This window comes from Aspergillus glaucus (genome assembly GCF_001890805.1).
Source record: "Aspergillus glaucus CBS 516.65 unplaced genomic scaffold ASPGLscaffold_6, whole genome shotgun sequence".
Lineage (NCBI taxonomy): Eukaryota > Fungi > Ascomycota > Eurotiomycetes > Eurotiales > Aspergillaceae > Aspergillus > Aspergillus glaucus.
Window position 1 is genome coordinate 675127 of NW_019170458.1, and position 25361 is coordinate 700487.

Below are 25361 nucleotides of genomic sequence, written 5' to 3' on the forward strand. Positions count from 1 at the left end.
ATCAGGCATTAAGGCATAAACTGAGGTGCAATATAATTGACATCCAGCCACGGACAATTGGATATATTACGTATAAATATGCAGGCTTCAATAGATTTGTGTCAAGCCTGTACTACAAATACGGAATATGTTCGGTAAAAGCGAATGGGAACACCCGAAAGTGAGCTCATCGGCGCTCCGGCACTGTTGATCAGTGGTTCTATGGGGAATCGCCCCAGCAATAATGAATTGCATCTTTAGCTGGAGTGTACTCCGTAGGTATTGCACGTTGAACATAGCAATATTAACGTACAGAGTATCATGGGGATCTTACAATGCAGGAACAGAATAAATGCTCGACCAGCCTTATGCTGTGGAATTGATCCCTCGCAGGCCAGCCTCCGAGGATTCAATAGTAACTCAGCTCAACTCCGGAAAATAAAACCAGTCCCAGCTGCGAGATGTCGATCAGAGCTAAAATTCCGCATATAAAGCTTGACTGCTCCCCAGAATCTGCAGCTGATCTTCATTTATTCTCAATCGCATTCGCGACTCATACTATTACCTCTGTAATATTTAATCAACATGGGCTTCTTCGGCAAAGAAGATCCCCCTGAAGACATCATCGAACAAGCCCCGACCAACGAGGATACCGAAAAGCAGCTCACATCGCATTATTCCGATGAAAATAACACGGCTTTACCTCCGGCTCCGGTCGTGCACATCGATCCGGCAGTGGAAAAGCGCATGTTGAGAAAACTGGATTGTCGACTTCCGTTACTCTTGGGATGTTTGTGTATGTGGTCAAACCATATGAAGAGAGATTGATGTTGCTGACTCCTTCCAGATCTGTTGGCTTCGCTGGATCGGAGCAATATCGGAAATGCCAAAATCGCAGGTATGGAGGATGACCTCCATCTCTCAAGTGATGACTATTCATGGCTCCTGACTATCTTCTACATCTCCTACACCGTGTTCGAGTTCCTAGGAATCATGTGGAAGCTCGTTCCGCCTCATATATGGGCTGCCGTGGCTGTTTTTGGATGGTAAGCTCCCACCTATAGGGAACGTGAATGATTCAAGTTAACACGAATAGGGGCGTTATGGCCGTCTGTCAAGCAGCGACGCAAAACTGGCAAGGCATGATGGCCTTACGTTTCCTCCTGGGACTCTTCGAAGCGGCCTTTGGCCCCGGAGTTCCCTACCTGATGTCATTCTTCTACCGTCGCAATGAACTGGGACTGCGGTGTGGATTGTATGCATCTGCTGCTCCGTTGGCGAGCACATTTGCTGGTGCACTCGCATATGGAATCACGTCCGGACATCCCCTATTGACTAGTTGGCGGTTGCTTTTCCTTGTCGAGGGTGTTCCTACGCTCATTGGCGCAGTGCTTGCCTGGTTCTACTTACCCGATGGTCCAGCTTCTGCGAATTTCCTGACAGCGGAGGAAAAAGAGGTCGCATGTATCCGAAGCTTGCGCCGCGGAGGTGAAGCGGATCGCGTGGACGGGATCGACTGGAAGGACCTGGGGATGACCTTGCTAGACGCGAAGCCGTGGCTCACTGCTGTACGTCCCTTCTCTACTACCAACTAGACATGCGCTGACCCAAACAGTTCATGTACTTTAGCTGCAACGTTAGCTTCTCCTCGCTCCCCGTCTTCCTCCCCACCATCCTCCAAGACATGGGCTTCACCTCTATCCACGCCCAAGGCCTCACCGCACCGCCCTACTTCCTCGCTTTCCTCGTGACGATTCTCAGCACATGGCTAGCAGACCGCTTCCAGCAGCGGGGCCTCATGATCATATTCCTCTCGATAATCGGCGCAGTCGGTTACGTCCTCCTTGCAACTTGCACCGCCGTCGGAGTCCGCTATCTAGGCGTTTTCCTCGCCGCTGCGGGTGTTTTCCCCTGTATCGGTAACATCCTCCCCTGGGTGCTCAACAACCAAGGCTCCGACAGCCGTCGCGGAATGGGTATCGTCCTCCTCAATATAATCGGACAATGCGGACCATTCCTGGGCACGAATATCTTCCCGTCTAGCGAAGGGCCGCGCTATATCAAGGGACAATGGATCTGCGCGGCATTCATGTTCTTCACGACATTTTTGGCGCTGACTCTGCGGTGTTTGTTAGTTTGGGAGAACTGGAGGTTGGATAAGAAGTATGGGACGAAGGAGGAGAGGGGGAGTGGGGAGAAAGGGGTTATTGCGGAGGAGAATTATGGGGCGGATTTTCGGTTTGTTCTATGATATGAGCATAGGATTTATGGTTAATGACGGATGATACAAAGTATATATGGGTTCGTTTATGTATATTGAGTGGTATGTTTATGGCGTACTATGTAGTAATCTAATGTCTATGATAAGATCCCCGCTTTCGCTTCATATCAACTTTCATATCGCGGGGATCGAGACAAATATACATCCCTACTCTAACACCATTACTACAATGAATATGGCCTCAGACCCCTCTACCCTCCACGCCGTCGTGGACATGGGAAGGTAGTCTACAAAACCCCTATTCCATCCTACAATACTCACTCTACAACAGCAACGGCATCCGCTTCTCAATAACCAACACCAGCACCCCCCAACTTCCAACCCTCTACCACTCCCGCGCCGGAATCTCCCTCTACGACGCCCAATTCTCCTCCGGCAATAATACGCGCCACCCCATTCCCGACAATATAATCCAAGACGTCCTCACCCGCCTCGTCCACTTCCAGACTGTCTGCGAGGACTTCGATGTACCGCCGGAGAGCGTACATGTGCTAGCGACGGAAGCTACGCGCACAGCGACGAATTCTGAGGCATTCAGGACAGAGATCCGGAAAAGGACGGGATGGGAGGTGAGGATGTTGAAGAAGGAGGAGGAAGGGAGGATTGGGGCGATGGGGGTTGTTGCGAGTTGTGGGAGGCCCGTTGGTGGGTTGGTTATGGATTTGGGGGGTGGGAGTACGCAGATTACTTGGATTATGACTGACGGGGATGGGGAGGTTAGGACGAGTCCGCGCGGTTCGTTTAGTTTTCCCTACGGTGCGGCGGCGTTGAAGAATAGGTTGGAGCAGGTTGGAGGGGACGAGAAGGGGAGGGAAAAGTTGAGGGGTGAGATGGTGAGGAATTTCCAGCAGGCGTATCGAGATCTAGAAGTGCCGGAGGAGCTTTTACGGATGGCGAAAGAGCGTGGTAAGCTTGATTTGTATCTTTGTGGTGGTGGGTTTCGCGGTTGGGGGTATTTGCTCATGGAGCAGGCCACTGTGAATCCGTATCCGATTCCCATCATTAATGGGTTCCGGGTTCGCAAGGAGGAGTTTCACGATACAACGTCAGTACTAGGGACTGTTGATGCAGATACTAAGGTATTTGGCGTGTCGAAGAGACGAGCATCGCAGGTCCCGGCTGTGGCTTTCCTGGTCAACGTGCTCGTCGACGCACTACCGGACATCCAGAACATCCAATTCTGCCAAGGAGGAGTGCGTGAGGGCTTTTTGTTTGATCGACTGCCTGCGGAGATCTGTGCTGAGGATCCCCTCCTAGCAGCGACGAGGCCCTATGCGACGCCTTCAGCAGACGCCTTTCAGCGTCGCTTGTCATCAGCCTTGCCATCTACCCCTCCACCAGATGAACTGACGCAAGTGCCCCCCTCGTTTTCCCCTCATCTGCTCTTTGCATTGGCCAATCTACTCTTCGCCCATGCCACCATCCCCAAAGAGTCCCGTTGTGCAACTGCCCTACACAGCACCACCACCGGCCTCCTAGCATCCACCAACAGCCTTACCCATACTGACCGGGCCTTACTTGCCCTCACACTCTGCGAACGCTGGGACGGAGAACTGGCTCCGACCGACCAATCACTCTACATACGACTGAGCCGGTGTGTGTCCGCACGGGAAGTCTGGTGGTGTCGATACTTGGGACGGGTGGCCGCTCTGATTGGCGATGTGCATCCGGCGGGTAAAGTCTCTGGGAATGAGACCCGGTGGAGGATCCAATTTGACTCGCAGTGGGACGAGTTGACCAAAGAGAAGAAGGGCGAGAGGCAGACTGTGCTCCGGTTGCGGGTGAGGTGGAACGGGGACGTCATGCGGGATAGCTCGTACAGTCTGGATGAACACACCGGGAAGATCGAAAAGGTCGGAAAGAGGAAGAATTGGGTGGAGGGGAGCGGCGTGAAGGTTCAGGTGGAGGTTTGAGTGTGCCATAGAAGTCAATTGAGGCATTTTGAAGCCAATTGAAGCGATTCTAATCCAAGAATGAAGCAATCGTGAGTCACGGGACCGGGATCACGACCGGATTCTGTCACTTGCCTGATTTGGAATAGCGGCTGTACATATAACCCCTCTTCTCCCCTCCTTCGTCTCTTTCTCTTCTTCTCATTCTCAAACAAACCATTACTGTCCATACACAATTCTATCACCAACAAGTTCTCCTCTCTTAGTCTATTCCCATGGAACTTACTAACCATATATAGGACCAAATGTATATGGCCCCGTCCAATATGGAAACCATGGTTTCGCTTTGGCTGGGATGATTATCATCAAAATGATCAAGGTATCTCAGGTAACGTCTGGGCATGAGCCGGTGTTCGTTCCCATCTTTGCTGTTCCGGGCTATGTCGTGGATGTACTACAGCATAGCGCGGACAGCAAGGCTGGGTTCGTTCTGAGATTATACGGCTAAAACTTGATCTGGATAATACCAGCGAAAGGAATCATGCTTTCCCTTATTCCCCTGTTTGGTGGAATGGCTAACCGAGTACAGTCACGATCGACTTGATCATTACCAGCAACACCATCCAAAATGACTCCTCCCGCTGCTCTTTTCGACACTGTCGCCCCCACCACCACCATCAAGGGTAAGGTGGTTGCCCCCGAGGTTGCCAAGACCACCTTGACCGGTGGTGAGTCTCAGACCAAGCTCTTGGACCAGTTTGGCGGCAAGTGGGATGAGTTCAAGTTCGCCCCCATCCGTGAGAGCCAGGTCTCGCGGGCTATGACTCGCCGCTACTTCCAGGACCTCGACAAGTACGCTGAGACTGATATTCTCATCGTCGGTGCCGGTTCTTGCGGTCTGAGCACTGCCTATGTTCTTGCCAAGGCTCGTCCGGACTTGAAGATTGCCATTGTTGAGGCTTCGGTCTCTCCTGGTTAGTGTTGTCCTGCCTATTGGGTGTCTTCTTCTGCTAACTCCAACAGGTGGTGGTGCTTGGCTGGGAGGCCAGCTCTTCTCCGCCATGGTCATGCGTCGTCCTGCCAACATTTTCTTGGAGGAGTTGGGCGTGCCCTATGAGACCGACCCTGAGAACCCCAACTACGTCGTCGTCAAGCACGCTTCGTTGTTCACCTCGACCCTGCTGTCCAAGGTTCTGTCCTTCCCCAACGTCAAGCTCTTCAACGCCACCAGCGTTGAGGACCTGATCACCCGCCCGGCCGCTAGCGGTAACCCCAAGGAGACCCGCATCGCCGGTGCCGTTACCAACTGGACTCTGGTCACCTTGCACCACGACGACCACTCCTGCATGGACCCCAACACCATCAACGCTCCGGTCATCATCAGTACCACTGGCCACGACGGACCCTTTGGTGCTTTCTGCGCTAAGCGTCTGGTGTCCATGAACAGCGTCGACAAGTTGGGCGGCATGCGCGGTCTGGACATGAACTCGGCCGAGGATGCTATCGTCAAAAACACCCGCGAGGTTGCCAAGGGTCTCATCATTGGCGGTATGGAGCTGTCTGAGATTGACGGCTTCAACCGTATGGGCCCTACCTTTGGCGCCATGGTTCTTAGCGGTGTGAAGGCTGCTGAGGAGGCTCTGTCTATCTTTGACGAGCGCCAGCGCGAGTGTGCCGAGTAAGCACATTCTCATAGTGTGATAGTATCGTTATGGCAGCAGCCTGCCAATCAATCGAATGATTTTGACTCCACGAAGACATTCAGTAAACCATTCCCGTATTTATTAGTTATTATTTGACCTGTAGAATAAGTGTACAATAGAATTATAGTCCAACCTGTACAGTTACACCCCCTTGGATTGTTCAACAATCCTCTTCGCGTTCCGAACCTCCCACTCAAACTCCTTAAGCGCCCGCAACTCACTCGATACAAACAACCCCCCAATCAAGCCATCCAGAATACCCGCCCCGAAGCTCAGCGTACTAACCAGGACCAATATAAACGCCACATACGACAGGCCACCCGTCCACCAGGCTCCAACAAAACAGCCAATCGACACAATCACGGAAAGAATTAAATGCGCCATTCGCCAGCGTCGCTGCGAACGTTCCCGGAGATTGTACTTGTGGATCATCTCGAGGATGCGGTCGTAGGTGTCCGGTGCCAGGACGGCGTTGGGGGAGAGTGTACGGTGCTTCTGTTCCTGCTCCTGTGTGGATTCACTGTTCGATGAATCTGGCCTGCGGCGGGTCACGACAGCTTCCACGGCGAAATGGTCACTCAGCGAACAGCGCAATGTCGGATGGCGCTCTGTCATGGCAATCCTTGCAGACTCGATAGCCCATTTCGGTTCCGGGAATGAAGGCGGATATCCCCCATCACCAACGAAGATATAATCCAGCCGTTTCCCACGGGGACAAGGCGCATCCTTATCAACACCGGTATCCTCCCCCTTATCCAACCGTTTTTGGTCCGCCTTCGACCAGCGCCACGTATTATACTTTCCATCACAAGTAGCACCGTTCTCAAGCAGATTGAATTCAGCTGTTGGTATGGGTTTCCCCCGTTTCTTCTCAACTGGATCCACCGCCGCAGCAACCGACGACTCCGGATGCAAAACTTGCCACACATCCTGCACCGGCGCATGCGCACGAATCAACATATGCGCAAAAGAACTCGGCACCATATTAAAATCCCCCAACCCAATAACCAAATGCCCGCGCTCCGCCGCACCCCGCATCAACTTCGCAATCTCCCACGCCTGCGCAGTCCGATGACAGATATACGAATCGTGTGGCTCCTTCTCATACGGCGCGTGCAAATGCGTACAAAACACCTCCGCCACATCACCGACCCCCTTCCCAAACCGAACCCGTGCGCAAGCAACACCCTTCCCAACGTACCAGTCTCCGCGAAAGAACGCTGTTGGCCGGCCGTTGAGCGGGTATCCGTACATGCTGCTTTCTTCGATGGGCCATTTGGAGAGGATGGCGAGGCCGGCGCCGAAGATGCCGCCGTAGTAGAATTTGCCATAGGGGAGGATGTGTTGAGTTTGGTGGTGGATGGATTCGTAGTCTTGTTGCGTCCAGCATTCTTGTAGGCCGACGATTTCGGGGGGCGGGTTGGAGGTGGCTAGTTGGTGGCCGATTTGGGAGAGGCGGGCGTGGCGGTGTGTGGCGAGATATTTGAGGCCCCAGCAGTTGAGGGTGAGGATGCGGATGGAGGGGGTTTCCCCAGCGGAGGAGTCAGTAGACATTGCCATTGAGTCCTGTGATTGGGAGATTGAGTTGATATGCTTGTAGACAAGTCGCGAGTAGCTATGTCGGGGTCACCGCCTTCCCCATGCAGCACCCGCGATTGGCCCGGCTTTTTACAGACAAGATCAATGCAATAATCCCTCCTTTCGCTCCCTTCAATTCAGGCTTTATCCTTTCTTTGTCTGCAGAATCCCGGTGCGTCCGCGCGCAAATGGACAACTCCTCTAAACGCCGCCGACTGGATCCCCCCAGAAACAACACCCGTAATGCCCCTATCGTCCAGTCTCCCGCTGAATCCTCCTCCGACGAACTCGCCGCAGGCTCCGACCACGACGAGGCACGCCGGCGCACCAGCTGGTCCATCCAGAAGGCCTATCCGCCAAAACGCCCGTATCCGAGGTCGCGCAGCTTCTCCGGCTCAGAAAGTCCGGACGAGTTGGCCGTGGACGCGGAGGAGTACTGGCGGTCGTCGCGCAGGAATCGCGGCCGTCGCAGTCCCAGTCCGGTACAAGACTCGGACATGATGTCGGAGCGGTATGGGGATGATGAGGAGGATATGGATGAGGAAGCGGAAGACACTGATCAGCAGGATGAGCAGGAGGTTGAGGCCGGGAATGCGGAAGATGAAGGCGACGACGGGGAATATTCAGATCGTTCTCCTACACCTGTGCCTCCGCCGCCTCCGCCTCCGCCTAAACCGGATAGGCTGAATTATAAAGAGAAGTATTTGCTTCGGGGGCATTTGCGGGGGATTTCTGCTGTGCGCTTTTCTCCGGACGCGTCCATGATTGCTAGTGGTGGTATGCAATTACTTCCATGCTATTTCAGATTGCGGGTTACAAATGTGGGTTGCTGATGATGATACAGGAGCCGACGGCGCGATCAAGATCTGGGATACATTATCAGGCAAGCTCGTTCATACATTCGAGGGCCATCTGGCGGGTGTGTCGACCATTGCGTGGAGTCCCGACGGGGCAACCATCGCATCTGGTTCGGACGATAAGACCATCCGCCTGTGGAATGTATCAACAGTAAGTCCTAGGACTGCGCATTGGTTCTAACAGAAACTAATAACCATAACCTACAGGGCAAAGCGCACCCCATCCCCTTCATCGGCCACCACAACTACGTCTACCAAATCGCCTTCTCCCCCAAAGGCAACATGCTCGTCAGCGGCTCCTACGACGAAGCCGTATACCTCTGGGACGTCCGCTCCGCCCGCGTCATGAAATCCCTCCCCGCACACTCCGACCCTGTTGGCGGCATCGACGTCGTCTGGGACGGAACCCTAATCGCCTCCTGCGCAACGGACGGATTAATCCGAATCTGGGACACGGCCACGGGGCAATGTCTCCGCACACTCGTCCACGAGGACAATCCTCCCGTCACATCGGTCAAGTTCTCGCCGAATGGCAAGTTCGTGCTAGCGTGGACGCTGGACGATTGCGTGCGGTTGTGGAATTATGTCGAGGGGAGGTGTATCAAGACATACCAGGGACATGCGAATCGGAAATACAGTATTGGTGGTGGGTTTGGGAAATACGGGTTTGCGGGCATCCCACCAGATGCATTTGCGGTTAGTGGGAGTGAAGACGGGTCGATACTGTGCTGGGACGTGGTGAGCAAGAAGGTCCTCCAGCGAATCGAGGGACATAACGATGTGGTCCTTGGTGTGGACACGTGCGTGATCGAGAATAAACGACTTCTGGTTAGTTGTGGATTGGACCGGACGGTTCGCGTCTGGGAGGAGATCGAAAGGTCTCCTGAGGAGGACCAAAACGATGAACAACCAGCCGAGGCCGAGTCCGAGTCCAAAGATAAAGACACAGACATGACAGACACCGTCGAAAACGCAGCGCCGCAACCAAACGGCATCCACCCCCCGAATGGCGATTCCAACACCAACACACCAAACGGCGACCTCCCAAACGGTGACACACAAACTGGCGACGGCGACGGCGACGCGATGATGGAATGAACGATTCCTTTTCTCATTTCTTTTTCTTCTAATCCTTTGCATACATACATATATTTACGGGATGGGCATATTGTTTATTACATTTCTTTTGCTTTGACTGACATGATCATCATCATCATCCTTTTCGGTCCGCAAAAAATAAAGGATACCCTGGTGTCTGGAGTTGCTTCGTTGATTGATTGGTTGACTTATACATTGATTGATTGCTTCATTTGTTGGAGTTACGGGAACTGGGCTGTATAATAATATCTAGAACAATTGCATTATGGTGGGTGATGTCTGTGTCTGCATGTGTATCGTGTCTTTGGGGCTTTTACCTTAAGCTCGATGGAATATAGCATTATGTTATGGGGTATAATAAGTGAAAAGATAGGTTTTGGTTCGTATACATTAAGTCATTTGCAAACATTTGGTATCCTTACTCTAAAAAAAAAAATTTTAAAAAAAATTAAAAAATTAAAAAATTAAAAATAAAAAATACACCTTACCAGCTAACTGTTCCAAGTAAAGATTGAAAAATTAGCGTTTTACTTGAAGCCCCATCCAGGGCTCAGGACAGATGGTATGGCATATGGCAGATGAATAATGAGTGTTCCAGCCATGCTCTTATAAAACGCAGTCTTGTTCGGGTACCTGGCGCCAAGTCAAGGAGTAGGTAGTGAATGCTTTCCTTCAACGTATCGGGGTTAGAGGGAGAACGTACCTGGCGCCTGCTGGGTTTTGTTGTAGATGGGGGTTATTGCGATATTCAGTTCAGTCTGATCTGATGGTTCGAATAATGTCGTATCTGTGATAGAAAGTCATTATCATCATGTCCTGTGCGGCTCTGGTAAATCAGCAATAGAAAATAACCAAGCCATATCCGGCTCTTGCACAAGACTCGGTGGAAACAATTCCCTCGGCCACGCCGTTCCAGACATAGGAGTCGTCGAGTTACTTCCAAAACCCTCATGGCTCGAACTCGCAGAAGCCGGCTGTGTGGTAGATGACCTTCAAGAACCACTCGACTCATCCAGCAGCAAGGGCACTGGAAGCGGCACGCCTTCGAAATCGAGGTTCCTGGACGATGTAACGCGACGGAGGAAACTGACGGAAATATTGAAGCCACGTTTACAGGCGAGATCATGATTCATTATGTGGTGGAGCCAGCGGGGAGCTTTTTTGCAGCTAGGGAGGACTATGTCGGTGGGGTGTGGGGATCCTTTGGGTTGTTCTTCGTGGCCTTGTTCTGTTCTTACGAGCACGGGGCCCACGGTGAGATGGATGAGGAGGACTCTTGTTTCTTGCATGATGAAATGTAGCATCGTCCACCATGGTGATACTGTATAGAACCATTCCTCATCGGGCTCGTCTGGTAGGACGGCAAGGAGTAAAAGTGCGGAGCGGACACAGGTGAGTGCTGTATCGTTCCCGAAACGACTCCTAGGAAACCGGATGCCACTGTGCTCTCTGAGTCCAGGGCGTGAGAGACATGGGCGATTTATGAGGATGCAAGTGCTGTAGAAGTGCAGGGCCAGGCTGGCTTGTTCGCGTGATGAAGGGCCGCGGGGCAGCTCTCCATCGTTATCAGAGAAAGCAAATAAAGTTTTGATAGTAGATACCCATTTGTTCAGCTTTTGGGAGTATAGTTTGATTGCGTTTTCTACCTGGTCCCATCCGTCCCGCAGGGCATGGACCCCGTAGATACGACTGGTGATGGTACTGGCGACTAGTGACAGGTCCATTTGATAGGCAAAGTAGAGTGACGGTTTTGGTTTGATAAACTGGAGTCGCAGAGTCCGGCTTTTTGTCTGTAGCTCGGTTTCGAATAAAGTTCAGTTTGCGATCTTCTCGCGCTCCGATTCATTACTAAAAGAAGAAGACGCGGGACTGTCTGAGAACGAGCCTTCAGTGAACGGGATAGGCGCATGTACAGAGAACGATTCATCCAAGCTTGAGGCCCTGCCGGTCATAGTCGTGAGGGAATGCTCGAGCATGGATATTGAACACCAAAGACGGTACTGGGACTCTCTGGATACGGCGTCGGTCTTGTCATCCACATTGTGCATGTTGATTCCAAGAGCAATTGCTGAGCTCGATGAAATGCGTATCATTTGACATGTTGATGTCTTCGTCGACAACATCTAGGGCGTCTAAAGGCCCTGCTGACGAGACTGAGGAGAAGCCTTCTTTGCGGCCATGGCCGGGGGAACGTTTCCTTTTCTTCGCATCAGGCTATATGTTGGTCAGATAAGAGCTTTTTTTTTTTTTCTTTCTTCTAGAGTGACAACAAACTCCTAGCACCTGGTCAATATCCTCCACAATACAACCAGCCCTCTCTGCAACCTTTTTCAGCAAAGAGTGATACCGCTCATTCTGGCTCTTGAGCTTCTGGAACGCGTCCTTGTCTTTCTCGCGCCGGTTTGACGGGTAATTGCAAGCAACACTTGTGTTCAAGCATTGCTTACAGCTTGGTTTATCACCATTACAACGGATCTTGCGATCGCGGCATGCCTGGCAGGCGCGTCCGACTCGCCGACGAGTTGCTGGTGGCGGTAGGGGACCGGCACGTGGTATGGCGATTCCGTCCATACTGGCGTCAATGAAGGAATTTGGGGGTTTTGGTAGTAGATTCATGGAGATTAGACAGCTATTGGATATGCAAACTGTCGTTGTATTTGCAAAAAAAAAGAAAGAAAGAAAGAAAGAAAGAAAGTTACAAAAACCTCATTGGCTATTTAGCCGTAATTTACGTACATATCATCGACTATCGATAAGATAACGATGATTGGAACATTTAGGGTTAACAGAAGCAATGCGCTCTCAGTTCAAATATTACGCCACTACTGATACTCCGGTTAGCAATAGGGTTGTGGATAGTAGTTGCCCTATTCCCAGTATCATAGATGGATATATTGGCCAGACTATTAAAGGTCACGAGGTCTCAAAGCCATCACGCCAAGTGTGATGGGAAAGGTCCGATAATTTGGTTCACCGCCTGCTAAATATATACAACACGTGACATATCATCCGCCACTCGAACGGCGCGCCTCGATCATTCTCTCTTCCTCAAACCCTCTGCCCGATTTGAAAGAGAAAAAGAGGTCGGATCATGACACTGCATTTAGCCCAGTATGGGCTCGCAGCTGGATGCAAATTCCAGCGCTGTGCGCAAACGGATAGAAAAACGTATACTCCCAACTTCTATGTTCAGCGTGTTCGCATACTGACAGTGGCTATAGACAACTTCGATGACGAGGAGGGCGAAGAGTATGAGGCGTCCAGCTTTGGTGGCTTTGCCGATTATATGAGGCGCAAGAAAATTAAACTGCAAAATCTAGATGCAGAGATACGCGCTTCATCCGCGGACAATCCCCCCATTTTCCGGGGTGTGGTTGCGCATGTTAACGGCTACACGCAGCCGTCTCTGCAGGATCTCCATCGTCTCATAGTGAGCCATGGAGGTGGCTTTGTCCAATACCTTGAGTCCAAGACTGTAGCGACGCACATCATCGCCAGCTCGCTGACTCCGAAGAAGCGAGAGGAGTTTCGCAGATATCGCATTGTCAAGCCGGCTTGGGTGGTTGAGAGTGTTAAAACAGGGCGGATGCTTCCCTGGGAAGACTTCAATGTGGTGGACGAGGGTCAAAGTCAGAAGGTGCTCAAGTTCAATAGCGGACGTCTGCTTAGCCAGACGAATAGTCCTCGAACAGGGTACAAGGACCAAACTAGCTCGAGCTGGTACACGTCGCAATTGAAATCCTCGATCGATCGAAAGGATATAGCCCCTCAGCCCACGCCGTCGGAGACTGCCGGTAAATCCGACGAACCTCTAAATACAACAACTCAGTCTGATTACGGCGAATTTCCGAGTTTCAGTGCTCTTGATGAACCGCAAAAGCAGCCATCAGATGATGTACAAGATGACGAACTACCAGATTCCAGACCAAGCGTCAACCTCTCGGAACAATCTGAAGCACAGGGCTTTTCTTCGAGATCACCGAACAAAGCCAAGCAAACATCTTCACCATCTCCCAAGGAGCCTACTCCAAAGCCAGGTCTAACATCCGAAGAATACAACGCACAGCTCTTGAATGATCCCCGTATGAGGAGCTCAAGCGTTGTCAATCCAGAATTCCTCCAGCAGTACTACAGAGAATCCCGTTTACATCATCTTTCGACATGGAAGGCTGAGCTAAAAGTGCAACTACAAGCAGCAGCAAAAGAGAAAACAATATCCCAAGCGGGCCAAAATAAGCGTGCTTCGGGAGCAAGACGGTACATCCTTCACGTTGACTTTGACTGCTTTTTTGCAGCAGTGTCAACGCTTAAACATCCCGAGCTGAATGGGAAACCGGTTGCCGTCGCCCATGGCACGGGGACTGGTTCTGAGATTGCCAGTTGCAACTATGTAGCACGGTCTCATGGCGTCAAAAACGGGATGTGGATGAAAGGTGCACTACAAGCATGTCCGGAACTTCAAGTGCTACCTTACGATTTCCCCGCGTACGAGGATGCAAGTCGCAAATTTTACAGCGCTGTATTGGCTCTTGATGGTGTTGTCCAGAGTGTCAGTATTGACGAAGCCTTGGTGGACATAACTTCCCAATGTCTGGAAGCCGGGGGCACGGATGGCAGGGGTATATCCGAAGGATCCCTCTATCGTGAACAGCTTCAGGCGGATGAAATTGCCCAAGGTCTACGGGACTCGGTCAAAGCCACCGCTGGCTGTGCGGTTTCTGTCGGGATTGGTGGTAATATCTTATTAGCAAAGGTTGCGCTGCGAAAAGCTAAGCCTGCTGGACAATTCCAGTTAAAACCCGAAGCTGTACTTTATTTTATCGGCAACCTCACTGTCCAGGATCTACCAGGAGTAGGATACAGTCTTGGGACGAAAATGGAAGATCTTGGTGTCAAATTCGTCAAGGACATCAGGGATATCTCTAAGGAAAAGCTGCTCTCCAGTCTGGGGCCAAAGACAGGCGCAAGGCTATATGATTATGCCCGTGGTATCGACCGGACAGAAGTTGGGAACGAAGTCCTCAGAAAGTCTGTCTCAGCTGAAGTCAACTGGGGTATTCGATTTGTGAGCCAAGCTCAGGCTGAAGATTTCGTGCAATCCTTATGTGCCGAATTGCATCAGAGACTAGTCGAGAACCTTGTCAAGGGCAAGCAATTGACCCTGAAGGTCATGCGGCGAGCTGCGGATGCACCCTTGGAGCCAGTGAAACATCTGGGACATGGAAAATGCGACGTCTTCAACAAGAGCATTATCCTCGGGATTTCCACCAATGCAAAAGAAGTTATCGGAAAAGAAGCAGTCTCTATGCTCCGGAGTTTCAACATACCGCCAGGAGATTTAAGGGGCTTGGGGGCACAAATGACCAAACTGGAGCCACTCAAATCTGGCGAAGCAGAGAAACCTGAAAGCAGCCAGCAACAGCTTAACTTCAAGGCATCTCCAGCCCGGAAGCGCGTAGAGCGCAATATCGACCCAGATAACTTGGAGAGTCCTCGTAAGGGAGAAACAGAAATAGTCACATCGGTGACCCACGACCCAGCATCCGACAGCGGCCACAGGCCGTTGAATATCTCCGGTACTCAGTTCATCCTGCCATCTCAACCTGACCCCGAAGTCGTCGCAGAACTTCCAAATGATATCTGGTCAAGACTGAAAGCGCAGGCTAAACCTGTACGAGACTCGCGGTCCACGTCTCCCTGTCCTCCACCTCGTCAAGCGCAGGCGCCTGCAACAGAACTTCCCCCCCAATCTCAGCTGGATCCCGAAACTCTAGCAGCCTTACCGGAAGATGTACGCGCAGAGGTGCTGGGTTACTACAGCCAACCCACTAGGGACACCATGCCCCAGCCTTCGACATCTTCAGCACCGGCAGCACGCCCTCTATCCTCCGGTCCTTCGAGAATCAAGAAGCCCCCGACACCAAGTAAAAAGCGCCGCGGCCGCCCTCCGACAAAGGCATCCGGCAACATGACCCTTACACAAAGCTTCGTCCGAGCACGGCCCCCAACCGCGAGCAACGACAGTGAACCACCCTCGAGACAGCTTACACCTCCAGCAGAACACCCGAAGATATCAGAAGACTTCCTCGCCGCGTTACCGGAAGACATCCGCCGCGAAGTCCTTGAAGATCACAAACGGAATACCCGTCTGCAGCAACACCAATACCCCTCGAACGCGAACGTAACCGTCTCAGCCCCTCGACGAGTACTTCAACCCAAGCCTCCTAGCCAACAATCCGCACAAAGACGCCTGCGTCTGCCCCCGCTCCCGGAAAGACCAACATTCACATCCCGAAAACTCTCAAATATATCAGATCTACGCGATGCGGTCGGTACCTGGCACACCACTTTCGCAGACGATGGACCCTTCGCTGAGGACGTGAAATCGCTCTCTCGGTATCTGCAGCGCGTTGTCGTCGACGAGAAAGATGTAGACAAGGCCGTGTCGGTAGTTAACTGGCTGGCATGGTTGGTGGATGATGGGTGTGGGAACGAAGAGGCGCCGGAAAGTAAGCAACCTGAGGCGCCTGATAGTCCTCGTGATTCTGTGACGTGGGATGATGCTCTTCGGTCCTTGCGTGCGGATTTGAATGGTGTTGCTGAGGAGAGGGGGTTGCCGCCTGTTGAATTTGATTAATTGTATTTGCAGGTCATTGTATATACTCTGATGGGTGATGTTGGTTTCTGTGATCTATGCCATCGTATGTATATACTGCTCAATGTGCTCGGTGTCTGTCGTTAATTGAGATATATATTCGCAAGAACAAACCAAATACAGCGGAAGACAAACAAATAACAGATACCACCCAAAACCACTTCAATAAGTTTTGAAGAAACATTACCAACAAATACGTATACGATCTCATCCAAACCAAGATTAACAACACCCACGATGCACAACATACATAACCCCTCATAAAGCATAGCGGGGTGAATTTTTCCATCAAATGGGCTTGTGGTTTAGTGGTATAATACCCCCTTAGCATGGGGGTGGTCCGGGGTTCGATTCCCCGCGAGTCCATTTTTTTTTTTTTTTTTTTTTTTGCTTTTTATTTATTTAAAAATATATTTATATATATATATTTTTTTAGCTCGCGTCCTTGTATGCGAGTCTATGGGACGATTACCAGTGCAACCATACAATTTCTGTTTCTTTTTTATTCTCCACTGCACGTAGGCGAGAACGCAATCATTGTGGATACAGAAATAACATTGATCGTGAAATATGAGACCAAGACCATACAAGGTAGATCGCCTAACCAATCCTCTACCTCCAACACTCCCCCCGGAAGTACTCCACCATCTTCTCGACAAGCCCCCGACTCAACGTCCCAGCACCCGCCAACGCACCAGAGACCCGTCTCGCCTCCTCAGTGCGCCAATTAAACGTCCGCCTTGGCTGATCGGTATCATACTTGCCCGCGAAGAAATCAACCAATTTAATCGGCGGGTTTAGCACGGGGTCTGCACTTGACTCGCGCAAACGACGGACCCATTCGCGTTGGTCGAGTTCTTCGAATTCGAGACCCGCGGCGTGCAAGTAGGGGAGGAGATCATGTGTCCAGTGGAAGGGGGTGTTATTGATGATGTTGAAGATACTTGATGACTCTGTGCCTTCTGATGAAAGCGTGATGTCGATGACGGTATCTGCGACGGTATCGACAGGAAGCCAGAGGTGTGACTCGTCGAGTTTGGGGAGTGCACCGATCGTCGTGGCGGATTGGAGCATTAGGGGTATCGCCTCTGTTGCGTTCCAGATTCCGTGCTGAGTATCTCCAATGACCTGTCCGATTCGGAGGACGCGGGCTCGAATGCCTGTTTGCTGTTTTGCGGCGCCGCAGAGGTGTTCGCCTACTAGTTTTGACTGGGCGTAGCCCATGCCTTGTGCGTAGCTGAGTTTTTCGGGGAGGGCTTCGGGGATATCATTGCCTTCGGTGTTGACCACGGCACTGACGGAGGAGCAGAAGTTGAATTTTGCTGGTGCTGGTCGTTGGGCTTTGAGGGAGAGGTCGATTAGGTTCTTGAGACTGCCGATGCTGTCTTTTTCGAAGCTGGCGAGTTGGTAGTTGAAGTTGACGGACCAGGCGCAGTGGATGACGTCTGTGATTTCTGAGGTCAAGGTGTTGTATGTCGTGGGATTGAGACCCAGAGTAGTCTGAGATAGATCCGATGGAAGCGCAACCAGCTTGTTTCGAGCGGCGTCGGGAAGAGTATCGTAGACTCTTCGAGTTCGCATCGACTTGAGCAGACGGTCGTATGCCTCGATCACGGAAGCTGCACGTACGAGGCAGTAGACCTTTTGAACATGTGGTAGAACCGATAATCTTGCGGCCACATGACTGCCCAGTGATCCAGTAGCTCCTGTAACGACCTGTTACTGTTAGCTCACTGAAGCAGAAATAGGTCGAATCAAGGTGTACTCACAATGTATCCCCCGTTGAGACCATTAGGAACAGGCCTATGCTGTTCAAACTGACTGTACTTCGAAATCAACGCCCTCATCTGCTCCTCAACCGACACATCACTACCTGCAGCCCCAGAAACAAGAGAGCCAAGATAACGCGCCAAGTCATTGACCATGGGATGCTCAAAAGCGACATTAAGCCCCAGTTGCTGGCCATTCGTATTAATCGTCTTCACAAGAACAGACCGCAACTGCGTAGCTTGTAAAGAATCCATCCCGAGACCGAAAAAGTCAGCGTCATCGGTCAATGCTGCCTGAGACTTCGACGGTAGAATCGACTGTAGTTGCTCCCTGATGAAGGTCTTCAATTCCGGCTCCGATAGTGTCAATGTGCCGGTCATGGCATCCTCCGTCTCGTACGCTTCGTCGATCAACCGGCTGAAGGTCCTGTAGAAGGCTTGTCGAATCACAGTTCCCTTGTCCGTACGAGGATACTCAGTGTCTGCTGGGAGAACTCTGACTAGAGTCTTGGAAAGCTGGCCATACGCGGGCATGGCCTCATGCGCATTTTCAACAGCAGGCCAGATACGTTCGATGATATCCTCGTCAGACAAGGATTCCGTGTCAGCTGCACGAATGACAGCCAGCCCAATACTAGCTCTACCCGACCCAAAAACCACAACCTCGGAAACCGCATCATTTTGTCGGACAATACCTTCCATGTCCAAGGGGTTCACCTTCTCACCATTGACGAGGACAATGGTATCGTCCAGGCGTGCGTAGTACTTGTATGCCTCGATAGTCGGATGCTTCAGGAAGAGATCTTTCGTGGCATAGGAACCGTCTGGTCTGTTAGACATCACTTTTGACGGCCAGCCGTCGAGACAAATGAGCTCGAAGATGCCAGGGCTGCGCTCTTCGAATTGGAGGTACTTCTTCACGGCTTCTGAAGGACGGAGGTAATCCCACCCCTTGTCTTCGCGTGGTCTGAAGGAGGTCATCAATTGGCCGGTTTCAGTCCTGTATAGTCATCAGTAAGGCTTACTATACATGAGCTTCGGGATACGTACGTTCCATAATGACTGATAAGAATAACACCATTCCCCACAAGTCGATTACCCAGCGAATCCGGACAAGCAGAACCACCAAACATAACAGCCTTGAGCTTCGCCAGAACCGCGATGCCCTCGTCAGACTCAGCAAGCAACTTGAGAGCATACGGCACTCCGTAGAAGATCTCAAACCGATGAGTCTGCATGATGTCGAGCAGAAACTGCTTCGTGAGTGGCAACTCAGCATTGTACAAATGGAGCGTCTTGCACGAATGGACCGTCCGGAAAAGACAACTAATACCATGATTATGGTACAGCGGAAGCGTGATGAACCCGGACATGTTCATGTTCCCTGCGTAGTTCCTGATCGCAGCGCCTTGGTTCTGGAAGATTGGTTTGGGAAGGCCTGTTGAGCCGCTGGAGTGGATAATAAACGAGATATATTTTGACTCTTTCTCTAGGTCCAAATTTGGCGTGAGGTTTGTATCGACATCTTCGACAATAGGGTAGTCGTAGGATGCCTGAGTCGGGATCTCGCTGATATCCAAATCCGGGAGTCGTTCCTTGAGCTCGGCTGCTGTGTTCTTGAAAGACTCATGGATAAAGATGTGCTTGGACTGCGTCTTTTCCAACAGCGAGGCATATGCTTCCAGAGATATGCGCGTCGAGAGAAACAGGATGGAGTGACCGAGTTTCGTAAGCGCAAGAAGAGTGACCAGGTAGTTTAGATCAGACGGTCCCAGTAGAGCAATCACTGCTGGCGTCTCCGACGACGAGGCTCTCGGTGGGATACGAGCTCCAGTGTCTTTGGCAACGCGAAAAGCATAGATATCGAGCTGGCGTAGCGGATAATCAACATATTCGGTACCTGTGCGTGGATACGATATCACCGGTTGCGAGGAGCCGAGCGATGCTCTGTGTCGTACGAGCTCATCTACTGTCAATGCTTCTCTCTCCGGCACCTTGACGGAAGTCGTTTTGGCCTCCAATGTCGAAACCGGGGGAAAGGCCGATGGAGGCTTAGTTTCCGAAGGGGGAACAGGGGATTCTAACATGGTGAAAAGGAACCGTGCATCAATTGGGAGAAGACTGATTCTCGGGGAATATCGAGCACAATTCTAGATGAGAAGAAAGAGGAACGCAACATTTAAACTGTCTCAAAAAAAATGATCTGCACCCCGCGAAGTCCAAGAATGATATCAAGCCAGCCGAGTAAAAACAATGCTGCGTTAGTAGGCCGTTGCGGAAAAGCTCGCGAGACCGGATTTTATTCCGACAAGCCAAACCCAAAACTTTGGACCGAACGGATATCCGAGAACTTCGTATAAAATTTCCTTGGAAACTCGGAGCATCAGCCTTGTGGATATATCCGATACTGCAAGTATTCTCGGTCCATTTGATTCGGAAGGTGGTCATATGCGCCGGTTGCATGACCCGGATACCCATAAGATTCTCCCAGTCCACCCGGAAACAGGAAAGAATGATTATACGAATATTGCTTTTCGAGATTGAACCAGATTGCTTATGGCATGCGTCTAGATGTGGTCGACAGTCATTGAGACACCAATTATGCCATAATGCAGACAAATGCCGAAATCCAAAATGTAAATGCGATATATGATACAACCAAAAACTATGCCTTTTGGGATATAATCTTGTTGCACCATCAAAAAAAAAAAAAAAAAAAAATCGTGCTCGGTATCATACATCATCGACTGTACATCAAAAGATAAACATGGATGGGTCATTTGACGGATTCGAAAAAGCCTGCAGAGGAAAGTAAGCCAACCCGATATATTCAACTTCAATGGCGAATCCACTCACCCAAGAATCCAGCTGAGCCCACCAATTCGGCCCTTCCAGGCTCTCCAGAAGACCAATGTCATCCATAGGGTCAAGCGAAGCTCCAGAAAAGCCTGACGCCTGAAAGTTCTGTGGCGGAGCATAGTCCAGAACACTGGAATCCAGCGAGACTGACTGGTCGACATTGGCAAAAAGAAATTGATCTTGGTCCAGAGCAGCTTCCTGGTTTCGCACGTTTACCGGTGTGCTCGATGGTAATGGAGAGCCGATTTGTCTATGGACTTCACGTCTCAACTCCTCCAAGATGATGCTGTAACGACGACTCGGGCAGTTTTGGCGAGTGGCTTCTGCGAGATGCCGTTGACAGGCTTCTGCAAGGTCGAATAGATCGTGCAAGCGACTGCTATCTTCTATACTCTGTGGTGAAAATGCTGATGGAGAAGAGGATTGGTGCTGTTGGATGATGTATATGTATACCACGATAATGGCGCAGAAGCATACATAATGCGTGAACCAAAACGACTGTATCATGACGCCCTGTTTGGCGAGACTGTCCACGAGAGTAATAACATTCTCAGCAGCACCGATGCATTTCTGCAAGACATTCGTCACTGTCGGATGGGGTATTTGAGGTCTGCGGCTGAGGTCTGTGAAATCGTTCAAGAGGAATGACCGGGTGACATGGATCATCGCATGGGAATATGCCAGCTGTAGGACTTGACTCTGTCGACAAAGCGGCGGGATAAGACTCGTCGGGCGAACACTACTGAACAGTGGTGGCATCTCTTCTTTCCACTTCTCCAGCTCTGTAGTAAGACGAACGACTCTGTCAAGTGGCGAATCTCGAGAATGGGAATTGATTGAACCAAGCTGCCGCGAGATTTCCCCGAGAATACGACCGATCCTAACAAATGAGGCATACATCACTACCCAGACCCGACAAGAAAAGAGAGAAAGAGGACTTACTTGTAATGGAGAACAGACGCGATCATCATACAGTCTGCTGAGCCAGTCCTCTTTGCCGGGTCTTCTTGCAGCATGTCCTCGTCATTCATTTCCTCGGGAAGTTCCTGGTCAATGTCCTCATCATGAAGCAACCTGGGCCGTCCAAACATGACGCTGAGGTACTTGTCCAAGGTGTATGCGCTCCAGAAGATGCGCTTTCGAAGTTCCTGTTCAAGGTAGGTATTTCCATTTTTGGACTTCTTTACAGAAAACTTTCTATGCAACCCTAGTGCCGTTACGAGTTGTAAGGCCGTGCCAAATGCATACCAACACTCATTTGCTCGCGAGGACGAGAGCAGGTAAAGACATTGGCCCAGACGTCCTTGGATCGTCTCTAGTCGCGGAGGACCAGACTCTATGGAAGACATGTACTTTGAGGCCGTATACCATAGCTCACTGTAGCGACTTAGTATTGTAAGCCGTGATGTAAATGGACAAAGGAGAAGTAGTTACCTTTCATTCCCATGATCTTTCTGAATTCCAGGATGTTGCTCCTCGTACAAAGTAGCTACCGAGAAGATCATAAGTATGATGGCGGTTCTCGCAACCATATTGCCAGTCGGTGGGTTAGCAATGGAGAAATCGTTCTCATACACCTGAGTCAACCACTCGTCGACGCTTCCCCTGTGCAAAAAGCGGTAAGTGACAATGGCATAATCAAAGTAGATATCTACCAGATCCCGGGCCTTGTCGAACGGTGGAAGCGTAAAACCGGATTCCTGGAAATTTGAATATGGTCTGTCCCCGAACATGAACACCGATGTATTCCTTGTAGAGCACTCATTTTGCAGTTCGTCCGTGATCGCAGAAGATTCATCGTGGTGTAAACGCTGCCATACTCGATTGAGAAAAGAGATGCCCGAGGAAGGACCAAGATAGTTGCCCTCTAGGTCTGTAGCCACCGGTTCTGGCGAATCCCGAGACCCAAGCCCCGAGCTGCCTCTAAGAGGCTGTGAGCGTGACGAAGCAGGACCTATGAGACGGCTCCTAGCAGATCCTTGAGACGGAGGGCTAAGATTATAACCGGTATGATTGGACGAAGGACTGGTATTCCCACCTCCGCTTTTTGAGAACGGTACAGGTTCCGGGGGTAACCCCCTAGAATAAGCAGCATTGTACTCGCAACGCAACGACAGCCTAGAACATCTCAAGCATGGCAGCGTCCCTGTGCAACGGGTCTTCTTTCCCTTGCAGTAATCACATGCTCTGGTGATTTTCTGCCGTTGCGCATGGCTCTTGTTATTGTTTCCGGCGGATGAGTCAGAAGTCTTTCTCTTTCGCCCAGGAGCAGGAACAGTGTTGTTCTGGAAGAGTTCGACATGGCTGTCATTTCTGGGCGATAACTGCGCGTCCGCCCTAGTGATTGTAGCGGCAGCCATTGAAATCGACAGGCGATAAGATGACTAGTCGATGGCGGTTACTTGGCACTGCAAGCATGAGAGGCTAGTGGCTGCGTACTTTTCCGGTTCTGCGATGCCACGGCTTGCACAAGGAAACGTTGTTCCACAAGAACACGCGTATATTCAAAATGAAGATAGCGAAATGAGGGAAAATAGTAGGGGAGAAGTTTCCGAGTCACTCGCGGATTTGTCCAGGATGATATCGTCGGCACGGTCCTGTGCGGGGTTGGGAAATCTATCTCCACAGTCCACATTCGGACGGGGAAATAAAGTACATAGGTCCCGGGGCGAAAAGGCAGAAGAATTATCATTTTGAATGGGATAATATATTTTGACGGGAATTAGAAGTCGATTTGGTGAAGATTATTATCCAGGGTGAGTGGACGTTGCTGAAGAGACAACCTCGCAGGGCCAGTATGATGGACCGAGAGAGCGTGAATAAACCCGAAAATCTTGGTGCCATCCTTGCGTCGACAATCCGCATAGCCCGGAATCTCATAGCCCGGACTCTCATAGCCCACTGAATGCCGATCCTATCACATGGGCGAAGCAAGCACCATGCGTCCTTATTCCCGTCTTGGAACGACGGGAGCTCAACAGGAAAATGACAAAATGGGTCCAATTCTACGTATCACGTGTATTCCCGGTTCGAATGAGGGCAGGTTTATTCGGGAGGGAAAGCATAGGACGGAACCGGCTCGCGAGAATGGAAACGGAAGCGTGTAAATTTGTAGGAGTGTGATCACCAGGAGGTGTATCTGTCGTTCTCTTGAACCTTTTCTCGGAGCGTTGAGAATTAGCTATTAGGGTAAATGATTCGAAGCTCATCTGGTGCAATATTGGAGCTAAAAGCTCCAAGACGGAGGAAAGGAATGAAACAAGACAAAAGGACATATACATATTCGTGGGTAACCCCAGTCATTGACGACGCTCTTCCTGGATATCCAGCTGTATTTCCAATGCCCCAAGCTGCCCAGAAATACCATCTTTTGCCCCACACAATAAAATAATCGTTCAATCCCCTTGTAGCTCACATTCCCGGCTATCTCAATTCTCACCAGACGGGGGAGTCTGAGGACGGGCAGAAGTGGCATAGGCTATCACCAGAAGATAGTCATGACAATGGGCGTTGATAAGGCTTTTTCGTGTTCCCCGCATACGGCCATCAGGTGTTCTTCATCGTTTTCTCCGGTCAATGAATGCATCCATCCTCTCATGTCTCATTGACTCGCATAATTAAGCGGATACAACGGGGGCACGCCGTCCACCATCATTCCATCTTGCGCATCGTCGATTCCATTCTCGAGGCTAGAAGCCCGATCTTCAGCCTTGTCCAAGACCTGATTGAGGACTTCTAAAAGGTGTTTTTCGGGTAGCTGTGCCCTGATGCTATGAATGATTGCAGCCGCAGAATCATTGTCTCCCTCCCGAAATGCCCTGATTAACAATCCCTTAAATTGGCGCTCATAATCTCTTGATCCTTCAAGATGCTTCACGCGTTCCATAAGGCGTTTATTCTCCTCCTCGGAACGCTTGGCGGCAACCTTGCGACGTTTGTCGGCGGACTCATCGACGAAACACTGACATCCTTGTAGTGTACATTCGGTGCAGGGGCTTCCTGTGGTATCATAGCTGCACTGGAACAGATGTGTGAGAATAATGCTCCAAATGTAGGTTCTGTTCGACGAGTAACACGCGCAACGAAGAGAGCGGAAGGGAAGGGTGGGAAACTAGAGAGAAGAAGAAGAAGGGTGGGAAACTAGAGAGAAGAAGAAGAAGAAGAAGAAGAAGAAGAAAAAGAAGAAGAAGATGATGATGATTGATGAACGCAAGTACCTTTGTCCGACGACGCTTGCACTCAGCACAGGCCATTGATGCCCTTTTCACCTTGTGTTCCTCATTGGTACTAGGATCAGGATTTTCCGGAACAAGACCTGATGTGGTCCTGGGAGCAAGTGGGCGGAGAGGCCTGAAGGAACCTTGATGGGCCATAGTCCGAGGGACAAACGGAAGTGTACCGGAGAGATATTGTAATAAGACAAATTAAAGCAAGAAGAAAGAAAAATAGAGAGAATCAAACGGAGGAGATAGACAGAGCTCGAGATGTGCTTGTTGTCAAGACCGCGGTCAAGAGTTTGCGAACAAACCCTAGAAACATGCTCCTGGCAGGGAAAGGAAAAAGACCCCAGCAGTTTTGTGTATTTTTTTTTTTTTGTTTTTTTTCCCCCTGGAATTTCTGTAGGTGTGAAATCCAGCTGCACATAGGGAGTGTACTTGGTGTGCGCAAGTCTGCCGTGCACAAAAGTCAG

The 25361-nt window shown here is 50.7% G+C and overlaps 9 protein-coding genes and 1 non-coding gene across 10 annotated transcripts; 5 read left to right on the forward strand and 5 right to left on the reverse strand.

Moving 5' to 3' along the window:
• Window positions 1-564: 564 nt before the first annotated feature.
• On the forward strand, window positions 565-4173 carry ASPGLDRAFT_24235 (uncharacterized protein; the record flags this gene model as incomplete). Its single annotated transcript, XM_022543372.1, has 6 exons — window positions 565-775; window positions 827-1025; window positions 1076-1547; window positions 1595-2217; window positions 2348-2482; window positions 2532-4173. 6 exons carry the CDS (start codon window positions 565-567, stop codon window positions 4171-4173), a joined length of 3282 nt encoding a protein of 1093 aa, XP_022402781.1.
• A 128-nt stretch (window positions 4174-4301) lies between these two features.
• thiA (thiamine thiazole synthase) lies at window positions 4302-6305 on the forward strand. Its single transcript, XM_022541065.1, has 4 exons — window positions 4302-4403; window positions 4452-4459; window positions 4742-5126; window positions 5176-6305. The coding sequence occupies exons 3-4, from the start codon at window positions 4781-4783 to the stop codon at window positions 5832-5834; spliced, it is 1005 nt and encodes a 334-aa protein (XP_022402782.1). The 5' UTR covers window positions 4302-4403; window positions 4452-4459; window positions 4742-4780; the 3' UTR covers window positions 5835-6305.
• Window positions 5997-7415, reverse strand: ASPGLDRAFT_65249 (inositol phosphosphingolipid phospholipase; the record flags this gene model as incomplete). Its single annotated transcript, XM_022548871.1, has 1 exon — window positions 5997-7415. The coding sequence occupies one exon, from the start codon at window positions 7413-7415 to the stop codon at window positions 5997-5999; it is 1419 nt and encodes a 472-aa protein (XP_022402783.1).
• A 206-nt stretch (window positions 7416-7621) lies between these two features.
• On the forward strand, window positions 7622-9388 carry ASPGLDRAFT_122087 (WD40 repeat domain-containing protein; the record flags this gene model as incomplete). The annotated part of the gene is made up of 3 exons (XM_022540289.1): window positions 7622-8210; window positions 8278-8441; window positions 8498-9388. 3 exons carry the CDS (start codon window positions 7622-7624, stop codon window positions 9386-9388), a joined length of 1644 nt encoding a protein of 547 aa, XP_022402784.1.
• Window positions 9389-9881: 493 nt separating this feature from the next.
• ASPGLDRAFT_1513195 (fungal specific transcription factor domain-containing protein) lies at window positions 9882-11460 on the reverse strand. Its single transcript, XM_022542237.1, has 2 exons — window positions 10092-11460; window positions 9882-10021 (listed from the first exon to the last, which is right to left on the reverse strand). Exon 1 carries the CDS (start codon window positions 11110-11112, stop codon window positions 10381-10383), a length of 732 nt encoding a protein of 243 aa, XP_022402785.1. The 5' UTR covers window positions 11113-11460; the 3' UTR covers window positions 9882-10021; window positions 10092-10380.
• Window positions 11118-11767, reverse strand: ASPGLDRAFT_45117 (uncharacterized protein). Its single transcript, XM_022546167.1, has 2 exons — window positions 11663-11767; window positions 11118-11602 (listed from the first exon to the last, which is right to left on the reverse strand). The coding sequence occupies exon 2, from the start codon at window positions 11434-11436 to the stop codon at window positions 11203-11205; it is 234 nt and encodes a 77-aa protein (XP_022402786.1). The 5' UTR covers window positions 11437-11602; window positions 11663-11767; the 3' UTR covers window positions 11118-11202.
• A 734-nt stretch (window positions 11768-12501) lies between these two features.
• Window positions 12502-16025, forward strand: ASPGLDRAFT_65251 (putative DNA damage repair protein Mus42; the record flags this gene model as incomplete). The annotated part of the gene is made up of 2 exons (XM_022548872.1): window positions 12502-12556; window positions 12610-16025. The coding sequence occupies 2 exons, from the start codon at window positions 12502-12504 to the stop codon at window positions 16023-16025; spliced, it is 3471 nt and encodes a 1156-aa protein (XP_022402787.1).
• A 312-nt stretch (window positions 16026-16337) lies between these two features.
• ASPGLDRAFT_t62 lies at window positions 16338-16409 on the forward strand. Its single transcript has one exon. It is a non-coding gene; the product is annotated as a tRNA-Ala (tRNA).
• Window positions 16410-16578: 169 nt separating this feature from the next.
• On the reverse strand, window positions 16579-23031 carry ASPGLDRAFT_73220 (uncharacterized protein; the record flags this gene model as incomplete). Its single annotated transcript, XM_022549661.1, has 7 exons — window positions 16579-17759; window positions 17813-18812; window positions 18863-19863; window positions 20669-21064; window positions 21149-21551; window positions 21614-22048; window positions 22154-23031. The coding sequence occupies 7 exons, from the start codon at window positions 23029-23031 to the stop codon at window positions 16656-16658; spliced, it is 5217 nt and encodes a 1738-aa protein (XP_022402788.1). The 3' UTR covers window positions 16579-16655.
• Window positions 23032-24386: 1355 nt separating this feature from the next.
• Window positions 24387-25017, reverse strand: ASPGLDRAFT_89660 (Zn(II)2Cys6 transcription factor domain-containing protein; the record flags this gene model as incomplete). Its single annotated transcript, XM_022550471.1, has 2 exons — window positions 24387-24689; window positions 24889-25017. Coding segments are annotated over 2 exons (432 nt in total), but the record flags the coding sequence as incomplete, so codon positions are not given.
• Between the last annotated feature and the right edge of the window lie 344 nt (window positions 25018-25361).

Excerpts from the sequence above, each read along its gene's own strand:
- thiA (XM_022541065.1), top strand. The coding sequence starts at position 4,781 with ATGACTCCTCCCGCTGCTCTTTTCGACACTGTCGCCCCCACCACCACC. Across the intron at positions 5,127-5,175 it reads TGAGGCTTCGGTCTCTCCTG|GTGGTGGTGCTTGGCTGGGA; the intron begins GTTAGTGTTGTC and ends TAACTCCAACAG.
- ASPGLDRAFT_1513195 (XM_022542237.1), bottom strand. The coding sequence starts at position 11,112 with ATGGACCTGTCACTAGTCGCCAGTACCATCACCAGTCGTATCTACGGG.
- ASPGLDRAFT_45117 (XM_022546167.1), bottom strand. The coding sequence starts at position 11,436 with ATGCACAATGTGGATGACAAGACCGACGCCGTATCCAGAGAGTCCCAG.